This window comes from Paroedura picta, chromosome 12 (genome assembly GCF_049243985.1).
Source record: "Paroedura picta isolate Pp20150507F chromosome 12, Ppicta_v3.0, whole genome shotgun sequence".
Classification (NCBI taxonomy): Eukaryota; Metazoa; Chordata; class Lepidosauria; order Squamata; family Gekkonidae; genus Paroedura; species Paroedura picta.
In genome coordinates, this window is record NC_135380.1 from 48,347,934 (window position 1) to 48,367,854 (window position 19,921).

Here is a 19,921-nt window from a genome sequence, read left to right on the forward strand (position 1 = left end):
GATTTCTCGTATCCTGTTTACAGTTTTGGCTTTGTCTGTGTACTCCCCCCTTCCTCTTTTGGCTCCAGCTCACTGCCTGGCAGCCTAGCAGCAGCTGAAGAAGGTGACGGCACTAACCAAAGGCTCCCCACCTGTGTGTCCTTGCAGCTTCTGTACAATCTCTTTCGTCTGGAGGTTCCAGATGTAAACCAGGTTGTCCTCTGACCCAGACACAATCCACTGAAGGGCAAAGCACAGTTATGCAGTTAGAAGTTCACTCTCCCTCCCTCCCTGAAGTCTCCTAAGCCCTAATGTTCCACAGTGTGCTATATCTCGAGAAGAGTGCCTTCCTTGCTTCTAGATGAGCACTGTAGGGGTTACTCTTTCAGGCGTCTCTAGAGATTTGTCCTTGCCCCATCACAAGGAGGATGGGGAAAAAGCAGGTCAGAAATCCACCAAGTGAGGCTCTGGAACCAGAGTCATCTAAATTCATGGCAGGCCATGACTTTTTACCCCATTCCCTCAGACTTTACTCCCAATCTTTGTTTACAAAGGATTATCCACAAACCTACAGAATACAGAGAAATAAAAGCAGGTTCCTAACCCCAAAGTTAAGCAAATACTAGTAAGCCTGAAACTTTCATTGCTACTGGTCTGACACAAGCTTAGAATTTGGGGGGTGGGGTAAAATATCAAGAAAAGGTTTAGAAAGCTTGCATTTAGAGGTGGGGGGATTCAGTGCTGTGGTCCCAAAGACATTCTTCATTTCCAGAATTTTTTTTCTTAGACAGGTCTTCAACCTTTCCAGAACTTGGATTAACCCCCCACCCCCACCCTCCTGAGCTGCAACCCATGACCTTCCCAGCATCTAGGCAATAGAGAAAAATGGCCAGAGCCCAGAAACACAAGGAAGGGCTGGAATCAGGGAGGAATCCTTTTTGCCTAGCCTCCTGTTGCTCTTCTCAGTGTGCCCCCAAAGTGTCATGTGGGGGGAAGGCTCCCGTGCTCTCTGGGCTTGTGCACTAGCTCCAAAGAAGGGCAGTTCTGGAGAGAGGCATGACTGAGCAGGTCAGGTGAAGGCCAGTGCCAAAGACTGGCAAGGCACAAAAGCAAGGATGCAGCCAGGCATTTAGAGGGCAGCTGAGCAGCAGACTAATAAAAACAAACTAGACACACAGAACCAGTTCCCCCTCTCCTGCTGACCCCCCCCCCTCCAAGTCTTCTGAACCAGTCAATGTGTTGATCATTCCACAGGCGCAACAGAACTGCCTTCTGAAAAGTTGAGAATTTAGGCAGGCCAAAACCTGCCTGAAACTGACCCCATACTGGGAGCCAACAAGATCAGAAGGTTGTTCAAGCCTGTTCAGCTCCTTTCACTCTCTTCGTGGCACAAGAATTCTAATGAACTGTGGAATCTGGGTTGCCAAAAGACCTCTGGCTAAGCAGAATAAGTAGGACTCCTCAGAGCATCCATTTCTGGAGTAGCTCAGAGAACCACCAAGTCAACAGCCTCCCTGGCCCCCAAGCAGAAGTCAGCAAATCTGGCTCTCAGAACAGAACTTCTCACCTTTCCACCTGTAACAGAAAAGTTGGCAAATATGCAGTATTTCTCATTCTTGTGGCCAGTGTATGTCTTTAGGCACTGAAAGACAAAATCGCAGAATCACACGCAAAGGAGCATCAGGGTGGAAATCTGGCCAGGCATTTACCATCCCACTCCCTGGACACCTAGGACAATTTGGCCATAGACAACCAAGGAGTCCATGCCACTGATAAAGTATACCCCCCCTTGGCAATTTTAGCCACAAGGAAGGTGCTACCCACCAAGTCTGTTGCAGCACTACCCAAGCAGAAAGATACAAATTTTGCTGGGATGAAGAAGAGGGAACGAAAGCCAAATTCTCAAAGGGACACTCATATTCTCAGCTTCCTCCTCTCTCCCTTGTAAAAGGGTTCATCCCTCTGAAGGGGGGGGGGGCAGGAACTCACCTTCCCTTTACTGTAGTCCCAAAGTTTGAGAGTGCTGGTGGAAAGGAAAGCAAGAGAGAGAAGGGCTTAGCAAGGCTGGTGGGGAACAGGGACACCCCACAGAACACCTCCCATCCATCACTTGGAGCCAAGACAACTGGAAGAGACTCTCACTGTCACTACTGCTGCTCTGTTCCCCAACTTCTTCTATTCTCATGCTGCCCCCTTTGCAATAACTAACAGTGGGGCAGAGAGTGTTGGCCTGGGTGCTAAGAAACCAGGGTTCACTCAAATCCCAAGTCTGCCCTGCAGCTTTGGGCTGCTTGCTCTCTCAAAGCACTGGGTTGTGGGGAAGATGAAATGCAGGAGGGGAAGAGACATCCAAGTGGAGCAATAAAAGACACCCACCTCCCTCCTTGGAAACGGCTCCTCTTGAACACTTTGCCTCTTCCTCTCCTGCCCCTTCCTGATCTCTCTCCTTAAGCCAGACTCATTCTACTGGCCCTCCTGGGTCTTTGAAGTGAGCCAATGAAGGGCTACCAGAGACACACCAACCAGCAAGAGCAGGGAATGTGTTTTCACCAGTGGGCTTCAGTATCTCATGAAGTTTGCTACACTATGATGCGCCACCATCCACTGGCTTAGATGGCCACTGGGAACTTACATATACTTGGAGATGGCCATTAAATATGATACTAAGTGGAGCCCTGGTAACAAACCATACACCCTGGTAACAAACCATAGCTAGACGCATGCAGCTTACATATCCTAACTTGTGAGATTCCTAGTGGCACCTGAATAGCCACTGGGGGATGCTTAGCAAGATCACTATGATCCACTAGGGATCTCCCCCATCCTCTGTGCAGACCCATGAGAAATCTGACTGCTATTTTACAGTTTATTAAGCTGGATTCCAGTCCTGAGTGAGATTTTGGCTCAGGAAGGACACACTACAAAGATATGCCTAGTGTGTAACCCATTTGCTGCTCTTCAGCACTCTGTACTAGGCTTGTGTTGGCTGCTTCGGGCTCGAATGGCTGCTTTGGCAGCCGAAGCATGCAAGGCTACTCTGTACATCATGGTCTGGGTGTCTTGCAGGAACTCAAAAGTTGAGCTGTACAATAAAATAATGTAAAATTTATTGATTATTTATTATAGTGCACAATTAAAAACAGAATAAAAACTTCATTGTGGCCAGTGTTAGTTCTATACAGATAGGACCAAACGTGTTTCCACCCTCCAGGGTCTTCCTCAGTGGTCAGAACTGTGATAATACACTCTATATAATACCTATATTAAACTCTTTATAAAGTGTAGAGCCTCTTGTGGTGCAGATTGGTAAGGCAGCAAACATGCAGTCTGAAAGCTCTGCCCATGAGGCTGGGAGTTCGATCCTAGCAGCCGGCTCAAGGTTGACTCAGCCTTCCATCCTTCCAAGGTTAGTAAAATGAGTTCCCAGCTTGCTGGGGGGTAAATGGTAATGACTGGGGACGGCACTGGCAAACCACCCCGTATTGAATCTGCCATGAAAACGCTAGAGGGCGTCACCCTAAGGGTCAGACATGACCCAGTGCTTGCACAGGGGATACCTTGACCTTTTAAAGTGTAACTGAGTGGTTGAATGGGATCTGTAAATTATGGCTCCCACCAATATATGTAAATTTTATCCTTTTTGGAGACCACCTCCTATGATATGTGCCTAGGGTCACCACTCTTCGCTATTATATAATTCTGTGCGGAGAGTGTATCTCATGTGCATCAGAAAAAAAGCTAAGGTTGTGTTGTGTTCCTTTTTTGGTTTTGCACTGGGTGTCTTGCAGCCCTGACCACTACCAAGGGCTACCAGAGACACACCAACCAAGCCTACAAGCCAGTAAGAGCAGGGAGTGTGTTTTCACCAGTGTGCTTCAGTATCTCATGCTGTACTATGATGCGCCACCATCCACTGGCTTAGATGGCCACTGGCTTATTACCCAGCTACTCATATGTAGAAAAGTTACTTTGCATCAGAAATAGAAAGTGTTACACTTGGGAGGGCAGATTGCATGCTCCCAAAAGGACCCAGAGGCATGCTCCCAAAAGTCCCCCACACTTCATGTGTTGTCATTCATCACCTGACTACTGATGCTAGAGGAACCAATGGCACATTTTAGGAAAGGACTTATGCCAGTAAAATGCATCTAGCTCTGGAAACCCTTCTGCCCAACAGAAACTGACCAAGCATAGTAATGTGCAAGGCAACCGAGTCTGGAGTCAAAGTTAAGGCCAATCTATCATGGAGTCAACAGTGTCTGGAGCACAGGTGCTAGATCAGGCTTTCCTGATGTGGACCCACAGTGTCACGGCATGGGGAGACTGGCACTACATCCTTAACAGTATCACAAACAGTTCTGAAATGTCTCTCAGTCACACAGCATGGGACATGATAGCTTTCATTTGGTTGTGTGCACAAGATCCACTCCATGGTTCTGGGGATCAGGTCATTGTTAAAAGGCGGGAAAAGAACACCTCTGCAGAACCAAGCCAGTATTCTGCTTCCTTTTGGGAAAGTCCAGACCCCCCCCACACACACACAAATCTGGTGATTAAGGGGGAAACTGCCTCTTTGAGATGAAGAATCATTTCACTACTGTGGTTAAGTGCCCTCGGATTTGCCCAACCCTCTTAAAATTTCTCAAAACAATTCAGCAGATTTGACACATACTTGTCCAGAGTTGCTGCTAGAATGTATTTGCCATTTGGAGAGAATTTTACAAAAGACACAGGAGGATTGTCATCATCTATAAAGCAAAGAGAGAGGAGAGTCTTGTTATACATGTTATGGCTCATTAGGTTTTGATGCCTGAGACTTTTTGGGATAGGACACAGTACACAACACAGATGACTCACCAATCAATGTTTTTAAACACTGCCCAGAAGCCGTATCCCAGATCCGACTGCAAGGTTAAAAGAAGAGACACTGTTAAACATTGCAACATAATCTTGTTTTAAAACATTTCTGGAGGGACAGAAGAAATCCTGTAGCATCCAGCAGATATTGTGCTAGAGATTAATCCACCGCCCACAGAAGATCGCTTCACATGTTCTCTGTGGCAGACCTACGAGGTTTCAGGTAGATATGCTTTCTCTGCCAGACTGTACAATCCCCTTTCTACTGGAGATACTGTCATGGATTGAACTGAGATCTTCTGCAAGTAGGTACTCTACTGCTGGGCTACATGCCTTTTTTGCAGGCAAAACTGCTGGGCTACATGCCTTTTTTGCAGGCAAGAATGTGAGCTGTCAGAGTAATGGAACAGAGTGTAAAGATAACAAAGCAGGTGGCATGGGGGGGGAGCCACCAACACCTGCTTTCCTGCTCCAGAGATTGTCACAGATATACTAGAAACAAGAGTTCATAATAAGATTATGGACAGCACAGAAAAGGACCTGTGTTAATTTCAGCAGAGTGGTCCACCTCTATTTTTCACATGTGTGAGCATCTCTCAACCAGACCCTTGAAAAGAGCTAGTGGCGGTTCTATCTTTTAATCAGCCTTTCTTTTGGAAATCACTGAGGAGAATCAAAGCAGGAAACCACCCACCACAGGCCAGACAGGCAGCCTCCTTCACGCCCTCCTTTGTTATGCAGGTCAACCACAATTTGGGGGGAGGCAGACTCCTTGGGGAGCCAGGTAGCCTTCCTGCTTGTCAAACACATCTCAGCTTGGTGGTCCACACACACAACAGCCAAACTAGCCTGCCTCTCCTGCCCTTGGCAAGGAGGAAGCAGCAGCCCAGGCCCACCACCACTCACCTCCATGACCCAACAGTCACCACCCTCCTTCCTCCCACTCACCACAGACCATCATAGCTGCTGGACACTATCAGAGAACCATCGCGGTTAAAATGGACCTGAAAGGAAGAAGAGAGACAGCATACCAATGAAACATCCACTTTATTGGGGGAGGCCCATTAATTTATTTCTTGGGGGGTGTCTGATGCCAGCCAGAGTGCCCAGCTCCAGCTTCACCTTCCGGACCAGGGCCCAATTTGAACATAGCTTTGCTGGGTAAAAACTTATGTGCATGTGCAGAGTATATTGCACTGCATTCAAAAGACATTTTCCTGATAATGCAGTATAGATAATAACTTTAAAAAATTAAATATAAATTTTGTCTTGTTTGGTAATAACTAATATAGTTTTAACATGTTAAACATGGAATTCATGGAATTAAGATGATAAATTCTAAATATATAATTTGAGACAAGTGTCTTGCCAAGGCCTGATCCTGGTCATTAATATTAACTGGTAAAGAAGAGGAGAGGCCAGTCAGAGCTTCAGAGTAGGACCAAGGTTCAAATTCCCACCATAAAAGAACATTGATTCAGCACACATAAAACATCTAAGTGTGTACACCAATAATGCCAAATATTTTTTTTACCTTGTCCTAACGCATTTCGATCAAATAATCATCATTAGAGGTCAATTGTACAGAAGCACAAAGATATAATTAACATATTTTTACAATTTTCAACAGGGGGGGTGAGAAAAACTGGTGGGTAATAGAAATATGAAATCAGTGCTACCATTATCACTTTTCAGTTGTATAAATTCTATGTTATTTGCTTACATATTTGCTTACTTATTTAGTCTGCTCTGGCTGCAAGGTGCTGGTAAGAGCAGAAACCTCAGCCAGCAGATATTTCTTGTTCCTAACAGATAACTTAGAATACATATAGATTGATCTTTAAGACAGCAGTCCGCAAACTTTTGGCAGCAGCGGACCGCTGTGCTGGGGGGGAGGGCAACCTGGCGCAAACGTGTCAGGCGGGGGTGCAAACGCGCATGCACGGCAGCACTGCGCAAAACTGCCATGCGTGCGCATTTGCGGTCCCGCCGGACGCAAACGCGCATGTGCTGCAAGTCCGCACATGCACGTTTGCGCCGGCGGCTGTAGCTCCCTCTCCCTGCCCCTCCAGGCGGTGAGGAAATCGGCCGCCAAAGCGGCCAATTAGCTTGCAGCCCGGCAAGCTTCTCCCCCCCCTCCGAAGCAAGAAGCTTGCCGGGCCGCAAGCTAATTGGCCGCTTTGGCGGCCGATTTCCTCGTGGCCTGGCAAGCTTATCCCTGCGGGGGGGGGGCGGGAAGAGGGAGCCGCAGCCCGGCGCTGAGGTCTTCGCAGTCTGGGGGTTGGGGATCACTGCTTTAAGATATAAAGCACAGATTTCATATTCATAAAATTACCCGGCTCCCCAGGATACTGAAGAATCCTACTGTCTGTTTCTCTGAGAACAGGGCCAAAATAACAATTATAAGGCTTGAGTAGGTGCTTAAAGATATGTTGAAGATATCAATCTATATGTAGTCATTCTAAATATTTGCTAATTGTAAACAAATAGCAACCCCTTGTTGAAAAATGTACACATTTGTTCATTATATCTGTGTAAATCTGTACAATTGACCTCTGAGGAAGATCTATTTGATCAAAATGCGCTGTCAAGGTCAAAACATTATTTGGCATTACTGGTGCACTTTGATGTTTTATGTGTGCCAAACAGACATTATTTTATAGTTTTTAAACATTTGAGTGCCTATAATAAACTGTTTATATTTTTCTAAAGTTGATTTTATCCCTGGCCTTTTTGGTTGGGTTGCTGTTTCCCTTTTTGTTACTTGTTCAGATCCCCACCATGCCACGGATGTTTGGGTCAGTTGTACACCCTCAAACTAACCTACTTCACAGGTTGCTTCTCCCCTAAACTGAGGGGAGAAGGTGGCTATAAGATATTTGGAGTCCCCTATTGGGGAAAAAAAGTTTTATTTTATTGATTTATTTTATTGTATTTATTATATTTTTATACTCCCCTCCAGGAAGGCTCAGGAGCAAGAAAAAATACAGATAACATAAGGTAACAGGTGATTACAGTAATAACATGACCATAACAATAACATTATAAAATGGAATTGCAAGAGCCTCAACTCAACTCTTACTAGGACCCAGTGGGTTAGGCAAATTGGTGTTAGTTGTAGTGGGGGGGGGGGAAGCTTGGGGACCAATTGGAAGCGATAGTTTGGGTCAACCTCAACCAAATGCCTGGCAGAGGAGCTACCTTTTGCAGGCCTCGTGGAACTGTTTAGGTTCTGTCAGGGCCCTGATCTCCTCTGGGAGCTCGTTCCACCAGGTGGGGGCCAGGATGGAGAAAGCTCTGGCCCTGGTTGAGGTCAAGCGGGCTTCCTTGGGGCCAAGGACCACCAGGAGGTTGGAGGTAGTAGAGCACAAGGCTCTTTGAGGAGCGTAGGTGGGGAGGCGGTCCCTCAGGTATACTGGGCCCAGGCCGCGTATGGCCTTAAAGGTGATAACCAACACCTTAAGCCTGATCTGGAATTCAACTCAGAGCCAACGCAGCTGCTGGAGGACGGGCTGGATGTGGGACCTCCGAGGTGTTGCTGTGAGGATCCTGGCAGCTATGTTCTGAGAGGGAGGCATCAAATATCACTCTCAGGTTCCTATTGGGGTGGGCCACTTTTAGCTGCACTCCACCCAGATTGGGTAGGCGTGCTTCCTCACTTGGGCCTTTCCTGACTCTGCTTGAGCCACCCCCATCACTACTTCCAGGCAGCTGGCTAATGTTTCTGGGGGAGAGTCAAGGAGGCCATCCATCAGGAGGAAGAGCTGGGTGTTATCAGCATATTGGTGACAACCCAGCCCAAACCTCCGCACCAGTTGGGCAAGAGGGCGCATAAAGATGTTAAATAGGGTTGGAGAGAGAACTACCCCTTGGGGGACTCCGCAAGCCAGTTGGTGATGGCTTGATGAGCTCTCTCCTAATGCTACCCTCTGTCCGCAATTCCGGAGAAAGGAGATCAGCCACTGAAGGGCAGTCTCTCTGATCCCGGCATCGGCGAGGCAGTGATCTAAAAGCTCATAATCTACTGTGTCAAATACTGCTGAGAGATCTAATAATATAAGCAGCGCCGACCCGCCCCAGTCCAGCTGGCGACGAAGGTCGTCCATCAGGGTGACTAGCACTGTTTCTACCCCATGGCCAGTCCCGGAAACCAGACTGGGATGGGTCTAGGACCGAAGCTTCTTCCAAGTATGCATACAATTGGTCCATGACCACTTTTTCAAGCAATTTCCCCAGAAACGCCAAGTGCAAGACGGGGCGATAGTTGGATGGCTGTCGTGGATCCAGAGAAGATTTTTTTAGTAGCGGGCGAACCACTGCCTTTTAGACTCTCCGGGAATTCTTCTGTTGAAAGGGAGTTTGGGGGCAAAAGGTGAACTGTTCCAGAAATCCCTACTTGCCAAGGAAGTTCTAACAGAAATCGCACTAAGGATCTAGTCACGGAAGTACTTGGGTTCAGAGACCACAGAAAAGAGAATCCAGGTTTTAAGATTTCAAAGTTTTTATGCCACAAGCATAGAAAGCAATTTGAATAATTTATTTTAACTTGATGGATTGGTAGGGATCCAAACCAACACGAATGTTTCTGTCTTCAAGGCTGTGAACAAACAGAAGTGAAGAATGACTGAAGTAGCCACATAACCCATGAAGGGATTTTGACTCTCAAATCCGTGTTTTTTTAAATCTTTAAGAGATGACAGGACAGGAATCTGGCTCTTCCTCTACATCAAGTTTCTCATGCTGGCCTGGCTGAATTATCTTTTCTTTGTGTTGATAAGACACAAACATGTACAACTAAACATTTCAAAATATTTTAAAATACAATAACTCACTGTGTTAATTTTTTGTGTGTGTTGTTGAGGAGAAACATCCAAGCGGCTGGCTCCAGTTAAGCCATCCAAGTGTCTGCCTGATGGTGGTGCTTCCCCTCCACATGTGCCTGCAGAGCACATGCCAGAGTCCCAGATAGCTAGTGCATCCACCAAGTGGCCAGCTCCCAGAACAGGTACCAGGGAACTCACATCTCAAATCTAGCAGGTGAGCCAGGTCTGTGACATTCCCGTGCTCAACAGCCAGGAGAAGGCGGAGCAGTGTCTGAAATCTCACTGGAAGAGGAGACGGTAGCCCAGCAGCCCATCCTAAAGAACTTACAGCTGAAACGGGATCAGAATGTGCCGGCAGCGTTTTGAGGCACTTCCCTGTCTTCACATCCCATATCCTCACGCTTTCATCAAACTGCAGAACAAGCAGAAGAGAATTCAGAAGGCGCCATTTCCCCAAAGGCTTTGGAAGTCATACTCTTGATAGTCCCTGTATCTCAGCAGTGAACTATTCCAGGTGCTGCCTTGCTAGTGGCCTCATAAAGGCTACTCCACTCCCCATTTCTTTCTAAGGCTGGAAGCCAAAAGCTCAAGCCCCTCTATGGGTGGGCTAAGCACAAAGGTTTATCCTCACTCCAGAAATAAATAGAGCCATGAAACTTTCCAAATGGTATGGGGCTTTCCTGCTTCCCACCCATCCCTCCCAATCAAGCTGGTTCCTCTCATCGCAGGCTTGAACTGCCCAGTCAATTTAGCTGGCAGCCTGCCCTGCTTGCAGAACAGCAGGTGTTGCCATGGGCTCTAATTCCAAAGATGACTTGCTCTTTGCTGGAGGCCCCAAGATATGGCCTGCATTTCATGGGCTGAGTCATAGATGGGATGAATTGCAAGAGTGCCCTCTATTTTGCCTCTGAAGAACAGTGCCTTCCCAGCTTCCTGTGCTGCCCTCCAGCAGATTCTGCTGCTGGCTCCCTGTAGCACAGCCATTCCATCACTCAGAGAGAAGTCTCCCTCTCTGCTTTCTTCCAGCTCTTTTTTCTCACTCAAGTCCCGCTCTTGCCGCACCACGGGAGATGATCTCTTTTGGTGCTGCCCCCTCAACCTTGACCTGGCAGTGGAGGGCCCTCCTCTGTAGATGCGGCTTGTTCCAGCCCTGCCCACCTCCCATCTTTCTCAACACTACTCTGCATGACTGCAGCCATCTTGCTTCCTCCCTGGCAGCAACTGTACAACTCCCTATATTTACTGAAAAGAATGATATGCCTGTCTTACTCCTGGCCCAGTCAGGACACCCATGGGTGCCACCTGGAGCAGCCGCCCTCCAGTGGCCCTGCAGTGCCCCACCAAAGAGCCAAAGCGGTCTATCCATGCTTACCGAGCCCGAGACAATGAGGTTTGACTGGGGGTTGAAATTGCAGCAGAAGACATAGTTGCTGTGCCCCTTCAGTGTCTTCAAGCATTTGCCCTAAAATGGGGGTGGGGGATGGGGAAAGAGAGAGTGCTATTTATAAGACCATACCCAAGAGAAGTTAGTGTGGATTTTGGCCTGGGATGTAAATGCAATCCTAAAGTCAGTGATTTGTGTGTGTGTGTGGGGGGGGGAGAGTGTCAGTCCCAGCAGCCCTTCTGCAACATCAGCACAGTTACTCCCCTCACAAGCCTGCAGGGAGATGATCTTTCTCTCTCTCTACTACTACTACTACTCAGGGTCACCCAGCAAATTTAATGACTGGCATCTGGGGCAGAACAAAAGAAATCTTTTACAAAGGGCATAATTATGGAACTCTCCATCATAAGATATGGCAATGGATGCTAGCCTACACAATTTAAAAAAGGACATATATAAATGCACAGAAGATGGGATCTATCAATGGCTATGAGCCTTGTAAAGGGGACCTCTGCGTTTGAAAGCAAGTACCAAGTGCTGCAGTCCTTTCCCACTACCAACTAGGTCTGTATTGAGCTTAAGAACACTGGTAGTAAAAAGATCTTGGTGCGTGAAAAACTGAGGAAGGACTGCTGTAGTCCGAAAGGCACGTCCAGCTTGTCCGTCTTTTCTATTTGCTTTCTGCCATATGAGCTGACCAAGTAACTTTTTCTGTGCTAATACTGTTTATGTATATGCGTGGTGATACTATACAAGAAGATTAAAACACCATCTTATATGAGACTAAGATATTCTTTTCTTGTGTGCCATTACATGGTTTCTCTTTGTTTTATTACGTTCTTAGGGCAAATAAGGACAGCATTAATGGAACTGCAGTCACAAAATTACATTGCACTGTAATCCTGCCAAAAGAAATCCCTTGAAACTTGAATGGCAGTCTCATTAAATAAATTGCCAAGGTCCCAAAACAAACCTGTATAACTCTCAAAAGGATAAAAATTGGGGAGCAAAGTTTCATGAGAAGAATTCTACTCTCATTAACAGCTAAAGACCCTCTTCCTTCCACCACTTCAATAAACCACTTCCACCACTTCAATAAACCAACACAGCCACCATGCTTAAATAAATACATAAATTTCAAATTCGAAAGAAAAACCAACAAGGGGAAAAACTTAAAATCCAGCAACAAACGAGAGCTTAAGCAGTCACAGCACCATCTAGTGGCATGAATGTCAAAGGTTAAGAAAGGGCGGATAACTCCCTTCTCTTGAAAGCATCCTCTTACTTTTAAACTTTTAAAAAATCCACTCAAAGTTTGGTGTTACCCAAAAGCTCATATTGTACTATGAACATTAGCTGAACCAAGAACTATTTTACTTATGAACTTTAATTAAAAATCTGTACATCTTTCAAGATTAGCAATGTGGCACTTATGCATGCACACAGAAAAACTGTAGCTGCATTAGTCCATCTGTCCCTCCCTCCCTCCCTCCTTCCAATATCCTGCTTATTTAAAATGTCTGCTGAAATGTTCAAGGCAATCTATACATAAAATCTAATATTAAGCTTGCTTTAATTCTTTTTCAGAGCCTCTTGTGGCGCAGAGTGGTAAGGCAGCAGATATGCAGTCTTAAAGCTCTGCCCATGAGGCTGGGAGTTCAATCCCAGCAGCCAGCTCAAGGTTGACTCAGCCTTCCATCCTTCCGAGGTCGGTAAAATGAGTACCCAGCTTGCTGGGGGGTAAACGGTAATGACTGGGGAAGGCACTGGCAAACCACCCCGTATTGAGTCTGCCATGAAAACGCTAGAGGGCGTCACCCCAAGGGTCAGACATGACCCGGTGCTTGCACCGGGAATACCTTTACCTTTAATTCTTTTGGGGAAGTGTCTGGATTGCAAGTTAAATTTCTCAAAGTTTGTTGTTAAATTTAATCTTCAGGATATCAAAGCAGGCATGTCTAATTTCATTCACACACTTTTTCTGTAGTAGCAGCAAACAGCAAGTATGCCATAGCAAACAATACCCTTCTACAAATATTATTTAAGATGCTACTGGACTATAGTTCTTTTAGACTCTTGCAGAAATAAGTGTTTGATCAAAATTAGACATGCTTACTTTGATATCCTGGTGGTAAATTTGACAGCAAAGTTTGAGAAACTTAATTATTATTATTATTTATTCAATTTGTATGATCGCCGCTCTCAGAAAACAGTTCGCGGCAGTTCACAATGTTTCAATACAAATACAGTACATTAAAGCCATTTAAATTCCCCATTAAAACCCCATAAACAATGACTTAGTCACAATGATGGCAATTAAGAAAAAACTATTCCCATACAGGCCCACAGGATGGGCAGAAGGGAGCGAATGGACACAGGGCACAGGGTGGAATTATCTGGGGAACCAGGCCTCCCCCCCCACCCGGGGGAGAGGGGCTCGATTTTAGCCCCCAGGCCACCATCCAAACGCCTGGCAGAAGAGCTCCGTTTTGCAGGCCCTGCGGAATTCAGAGAGCTCCAACAGGGCCCGCAGCTCTTCAGGGAGCTCATTCCACCAGGTAGGGGTCAGGACCGAAAAGGCCTGGCAAGTCTCCCGAGGTCCTGGGATCATCAGCAGATTCTTACCTGCAAAGTGCCCGTGTGGGGAGGCATAGGGAGGTCGGCGGTCCCTCAGATATGCAGGACCCAAGCTGCATAGAGCCTTGAAGGTTAATACCAAAACCTTGAACCTAATCCGGAAACAAACTGGCAACCAGTGCAGCTGCTTCAGCAGAGGCTGAACATGGGACCTCCAAGATGATTTAGTGAGGACCCGTGCAGCTGTGTTCTATACCAGCTGAACTTCCAGGTTACGGACAAGGGTAGGCTCGCGTACAGCGAGTTACAGAAGTCTAACCTAGAAGTGACCATTGCACCATTGCATGGATCACAGTGGCCAGGTGTTCCGGGGGCAGGTAGGGCGCTTGTAGCCGAGCTTGGCGTGGATGGAGAAACGCCATCCAGGCTACCTTGGTGACCTGGGCCTCCATGGAAAATGAGGCATCCAGAATCACTCCCAAATTCCTGGCTTGGGGCACAGATGACAACTGCACCCCATCCAGGCAGGGAAGATGCACTTCCTGTTCCAGCTCCCTCCGTCTTGGAGGGGTTGAGTTTCAGGTGGCTTCTCCTGATCCATCCAGCCACTGCTTCCAAACAGCTGGCGAATAACTCCATATCAGCTGGGCCAGAGGACGCATATAGATGTTAAAATAATGTGGGGGAGAGCACCGCTCCCTGTGGCACCCCCCATGGGAATACAAAGGAGTGGGATAACTCCTCCCCCACAGCGATCCTCTGTGATCTGTTCTCTAGAAAGGTTAGCCACTTAGAAGCCACCCTTCCAAGAATGACCAACCCGCCCGGTCCAGTTGGCGCCAGAGATCATCTGTCAGGGCGACCAGCACAGTCTCCTCCCCATGGCCAGGACGGAAGCCAGACTGGTATGGATCAAGGGATAAAGTTTCCTCCAAAAATACTAGGAGCTGGTCTGTGGTGTCCCTCTCAACTACCTTGCCCAAGAATGCAAGATGCAATACTGGGCGGTAGCTGGCAGGGTCCTTCGGGTCCCACAATGGTTTTTTCAGAAGAGGGCGAACCACTGCCTCCTTGAGCTGCTAGGGAAGTCTCCCAATGTAAGGGAGAGGTTTATAATCTCCCTCAGGGGAATGCCTATCCATGGGTCGCAGGTCTTAAGCAACCACGATGGAGGTCACCATCAAGGTGACAAGCGGTCGCCCTCACTGACCCTAGTAATTTGTCCATTTCGGATAAAGAGAGCTGCCTGAAGTCATCAAACCTAATCCCCCATAACGGTCACGGAGCTTCTTGTTAGCAAACTGTATCAACTGTGGCAGTAAGGTCACGGTGGAGCAACAAGATCTTATCCTCAAAATAGCTTGCAAAAACCTCACAGCCAAGTTCCAATTGACTACTATTTTGATGCCCTCCCGTGAGGGCAGTAAGGGTCCGAACTAGCCTAAATAATTGGGCTAGGTGAGAGCTAGCGATCATGATTTCTGAGGCAAAGTAGTCACACTTTGCCGCTTTCACTGCCATCTCATACGCCCTCATAAGTGTGCGAGGAGATGTTCTTGTAGCTTCATCACGAATCTTCCTCCACACTCGCTCTAGCCGTCTCACCTTCCTCATCCTCTCCAAAAGCTTCGCAGTAAACCACAGGGCCTGATTTGGACGAGGGCGGAGAGGGCGCTCAGGAACTATCTTGTCAATGGTGGCCAACAGGCAGGACTGCCAGTCCTCCACAAAGGCCTCCAGCAAGACACTGGAGAGCATCGGGTCCCGCAGAGCATTCAGGAATCCTTCAAATTCCATAAGTCTTCAAATCAGACATTATCCAAAAAGAATTAAAGCTTATTTGTTTTATGCATTGACTGACGAACATTTCAGCAGTTATTTCAAATAAGCAGGATATGAAAGGAAGGAAAGAAATAGAAGTAGAATGTCTTTGAATTTTTGACCTTAACTCCAAGTGGAGGCTCAAGACTGGAAAGAAATGAAAACAAAATTCTTTGGACCTTGAAGGTTAACAACACTTGAGTCAGTTTACTTCTTAAACACCTACAATGGATTAACACAGCTACTCCCGTGGAGTTGAAGGAAATGATTTACTAACTCAGAATCACTTAGCTGGACTAGGTAACAATACATATAACCCTATGACAACTGTTCAACAAATGGAAGCAGAAAACAGGCATAGAAGTGCACCTTCAGGCCTCTTACCGAGCTCACATCCCAAATTTTTAGAGTTTTGTCATCTGATGCAGAGACAAGAAGATTGGAATCTGATGACCAAGCAACATCGGAGATTCCCTGTAAGAGAGAAAGGTTTCATTTGTTAAAATGTAAATGTGCAGAAATCAAGTACATGTTATTATGAACAATAAAGTGGCAAAATAAACAGATCAAACTGATTTACACTGAATTAGCCCATTGGTCCATCAAAGACAGTACTGTATGCTCAGACTGGCCGTGGCTCTCCAAGGTTTCAGACAGAGAAAGATCTTTCACGTCACCTACTGCCAGATCTTTTTACTGGAGACACCAGGGATTGAATCCAGGACCTTCTGTATGCCAAGAAGATGTCTATCACTGAGCCATAGTCCCTCTAGTTTTGGACACTGTACTTTCCGATGACCAGAAAAAATAATATTTATTTAATTGTGTATTTGTTTATTGGTTTATTTATTTGAATGCCTCCTGCCCTGTAATTTGCTCCTTGTAGTAAGGGAGAAATGTTTAGTATACTTGTGCACACACAGGCTCAGGGCAGTTTACATAAAATGTATAAACAATACATGAAACAATCCATAACATATAAATAACTGTAGCAATAATACTAATAATTGATAGTTCTAATAATGCAAACATTGTACACAATGTAAACAGTGCAACTGTGTAAACAGGTCCAGAACGCACTAATGGAGTTCTGGGAGGGAGGGAGCTGTTGGTTATGCCTGCTCTCAACCAAATGTCTGGAGGAAGAGCTCCTTTTTGCAAGCCCTGCAGAATTGTTTTAGCTCCGTCAGGGCCTTGATCTCCTTTGGGAGCTCATTCCACTAGGTGGGGGCCAAGACAGATAATGCTCTGGCCCTGGTTGAGGCCAGGTGGTCAACTTTAGGGCCAGGGACCATTAGCCAGTGGTGGAGCATAGAGCTCTTTGAGGGGCATAGGCAGGGAGGTGGTCCCTCAGGTATACTGGGCCCCGACTGAGTATGGCCTTGAAGGACCTTTAGTCTGGTCCGGAATTCAACTGGCAACCAATGCAGTTGGTGGCGAATGGGCCGGATGTAGGACCTCCACAGTCTTGTTATGAGGATCCTGGCCGCTGCATTTTGGACCAGCTGTAGTTTCTGGGTCAAGGCTAAGGGCAGGCCTGCAGAGAGCGAGTTACAGAAGTCCAGTCAAGAGGTGACTATCACATGGATCACTGTTGCTAGGTGTGCCAGGGCCAGATAGGGCCCTAGGAGCTTGGCTTGGCGGAGGTGGTAAAATGCCAGCCACACTACCTTTTAATGCCCACCCTGGTTAAAAGCTCCTCCACTTGGAGTTATACAAGAAACAAGTATACTAAACATTTCTCCCTTACTACAAGGAGCAAATTACAGGGCAGGAGTCATTCAAAAATATAACACCCTACATCCCTCCGTCCCCCTATTTCCCCCCTCCCTTCCCACCCCCGAGGTCAGCACATAGCACTTACCAATTTGTGGCCAGATATTGTTTTTTCAAATTTGCCATCATAAGCTCCCCAAATTTTAATAAGCTTATCAGCAGCTAAAAAAAAACACAGAAACACCAAGAAAAGATTGTTACACACAAACCCTTTCAAAAGAATGCAGGACTTCAAAAGATTGGCAAAATATTCTTGAAAATGCTAATTCATGAAAATCAAGTGTTATGCATGTTTAGTTTATATATATTACTAGCCATTACTAGTGGCAAAATGTGAGTTTTTTGCCTCGGAAATTGCGTCCGCAAGCTCTCGCCCGGCCCAATTATTTAGGGTTAGTTCGGACCCTTACCGCCCTCAAGAAAGGGCGCCAAAATATTAGGAAATTGGATTTCGGCTGTGAAGCATTATCGAGCTACTTTACTGATAATGTCTTGTTGTTCCACCTCGAACTACCAGCCACGCTTGATAACCCATTTTGCGGATAAATTCTTGTCACTCCATTGCGACCTTCCTGCCACAATTAATACAGTAAATGAACTGGAGACCTGTTGGCCGCCTTTGGTAATGAGGTTTGATGGCTTCAGGAGGCTCTCTCTTCCCGAAGTGGACAAGTTGCTGAGCTCGGTCAGGGCGACCACTTGCCCCCTTGATCCCTGCCCTTCCTGGCTCCTCAAGGGAGGCGGCCAGGGGATAGGAGGCCAGCTCAGAGACATCATCAACTCCTCCCTAAGTTCGGGGGAGTTTCCTGAGCAGGTAAAGGGGGCAGTGGTTCGCCCCCTCCTAAAAAAATCAACGCTGGACCCGCAGGACTACCGCCCAGTATCGCATCTGGCGTTCCTGGGCAAGGTGGTGGAGAGGAGATTCTCCTAGGGAGATCTCTGGGGAGACTCTGGTGAGATTCATCAGGAGAGCTTTAAACTAAAGCCACTAGGGGAAGGAGACGATCAACATAGGGAGTGTATGGAAGGAAAACGATGGGAGGCAGCCCAACCGGCAAGGCCAGCTCATAGGGAACCAAAAGTAAAAGGATTCAGATGTCTTTATACTAACGCCCGAAGCATGGGCAATAAAAAGGAAGAGCTGGAACTTCTCATGCTGATGGAGAGGTATGATGCAGTAGGCATCACAGAAATGATTCTCATGACTGGAATGTAATGGTGGATGGATATGAACTGTTCAGAAAAAACAGAATAGATCGAAGAGGTGGAGGAGTGGCACTGTATGTGAGGAAAGGGCTTACCTGTCAGGAAATTCTAGTGAAGGAGCATATCTACAGTGGAAAGCATCTGGGTGAAAATAAGCGAGGGGAAAACAAACAGTGTGGTGGTTGGTGTCTGCTACCAACCGCCTGACCAACGAGAGGATGTGGATGCTGCACTTTGTGAGCAGCTTGAGAAAATATCCAAGCGGCAGGACCTTGTCATCATGGGTGACTTCAATTTCCCAGATGTGTACTGGGAAACAAACTCTGCGAAGCGTCCTCAGTCATGCAAGTTTCTGACCTGCCTGGCTGACAATTTCATTTATCAAATGGTAGATGAACCCACAAGAGGTTCAGCCATACTGGACTTAATACTGACCAACAGGCAAGAGTTGGTGGATGAGGTGAAGGAGGTGGGGACCCTAGGGGGAAGTGACCATGTCCTTATAGAATTCTTTTTGAGATGGGGAGCCAAGGAAGCTTGTAGCCAGACGCAGATGTTGGATTTTCGTAGGACAAACTTTAATAAACTCAGAGACATAATGAGTGTCATACCATGGACGAGAATGCTGGAAGGGAAGGGAGCATGTGAAGGGTGGGTGCTACTCAAACAGGAGCTATTGCATGCTCAATCAATGACTATCCCAGAAAGACGAAAACACTGCAGGAGCTCTAAGAAGCCTATTTGGATGAACAGAGAACTTCAAGAGGAACTAAGAAAGAAAAGGAAAATGTTCAGGAAATGGAAGGAAGGACAGAGCTCTAAAGAAGAGTACCTACAGGTTACTAGGCACTGTAGATCAATCATAAGAAAGGCCAAAGCTGAGAGTGAGCTAAGATTGGCCAGGGAAGCCCATTGTAACAAGAAAAGATTTTCCAGTTATGTGAGGAGCAAAAGTAAAGTAAAGGAGGCAATAGGCCCACTGTTGGGTGCGGATGGGCAAATTTTAACGGAAGATGCAGAGAAAGCAGAAAGGCTTAGTGCCTATTTTACATCTGTTTTTTCCCACGGGTCAAAGTGTTTAGGCACATCTAGAGATGGCCATAGCCAAAGGACAGTGTCTGGGTGGCAGGTTAACATGGATAGAGAGGTTGTCGAGAGGCATTTAGCTGCACTGGATGAGTTCAAATCCCCTGGTCCGGATGAAATGCACCCGAGAGTACTAAAAGAACTTTCCAGAGAACTTGCACAGCCCTTGTCCATCATCTTCGGAACCTCTTTAAGGACTGGAGATGTCCCGGAGGACTGGAAGAGAGCAAATGTTATTCCGATCTTCAAAAAAGGGAGGAAGGATGACCCGGGAAACTACAGACCAGTGAGTCTGACCTCTGTTGTGGGGAAGATAATGGAGCAGATATTAAAGGGAGCGATCTGCACACATCTGGAGGACAATTTGGTGATCCAAGCACGTCAGCATGGATTTGTCTCCAACAGGTCCTGC

General features: G+C 46.7%; 1 protein-coding gene across 4 annotated transcripts in view; it reads right to left on the bottom strand.

The window, feature by feature from the left end:
- The window catches only part of WDR5 (WD repeat domain 5), a 53,872-nt gene that overhangs the window by 16,958 nt on the left and 16,993 nt on the right, over window positions 1-19,921 (bottom strand). For 3 of the 4 annotated variants that reach the window (XM_077305032.1, XM_077305033.1, XM_077305034.1), the window contains 10 exons: window positions 17,306-17,379; window positions 15,811-15,915; window positions 11,032-11,121; window positions 9,988-10,071; window positions 5,785-5,840; window positions 4,837-4,883; window positions 4,652-4,727; window positions 1,969-2,002; window positions 1,547-1,621; window positions 132-219 (listed from right to left, as the gene is read on the bottom strand). In XM_077305032.1, the coding sequence (XP_077161147.1) occupies window positions 132-219; window positions 1,547-1,621; window positions 1,969-2,002; window positions 4,652-4,727; window positions 4,837-4,883; window positions 5,785-5,840; window positions 9,988-10,071; window positions 11,032-11,121; window positions 15,811-15,915; window positions 17,306-17,379 (729 nt within the window). The remainder of the gene's footprint in view (window positions 1-131; window positions 220-1,546; window positions 1,622-1,968; window positions 2,003-4,651; window positions 4,728-4,836; window positions 4,884-5,784; window positions 5,841-9,987; window positions 10,072-11,031; window positions 11,122-15,810; window positions 15,916-17,305; window positions 17,380-19,921) is intronic. The other variant, XM_077305035.1, reaches the window with a different exon arrangement.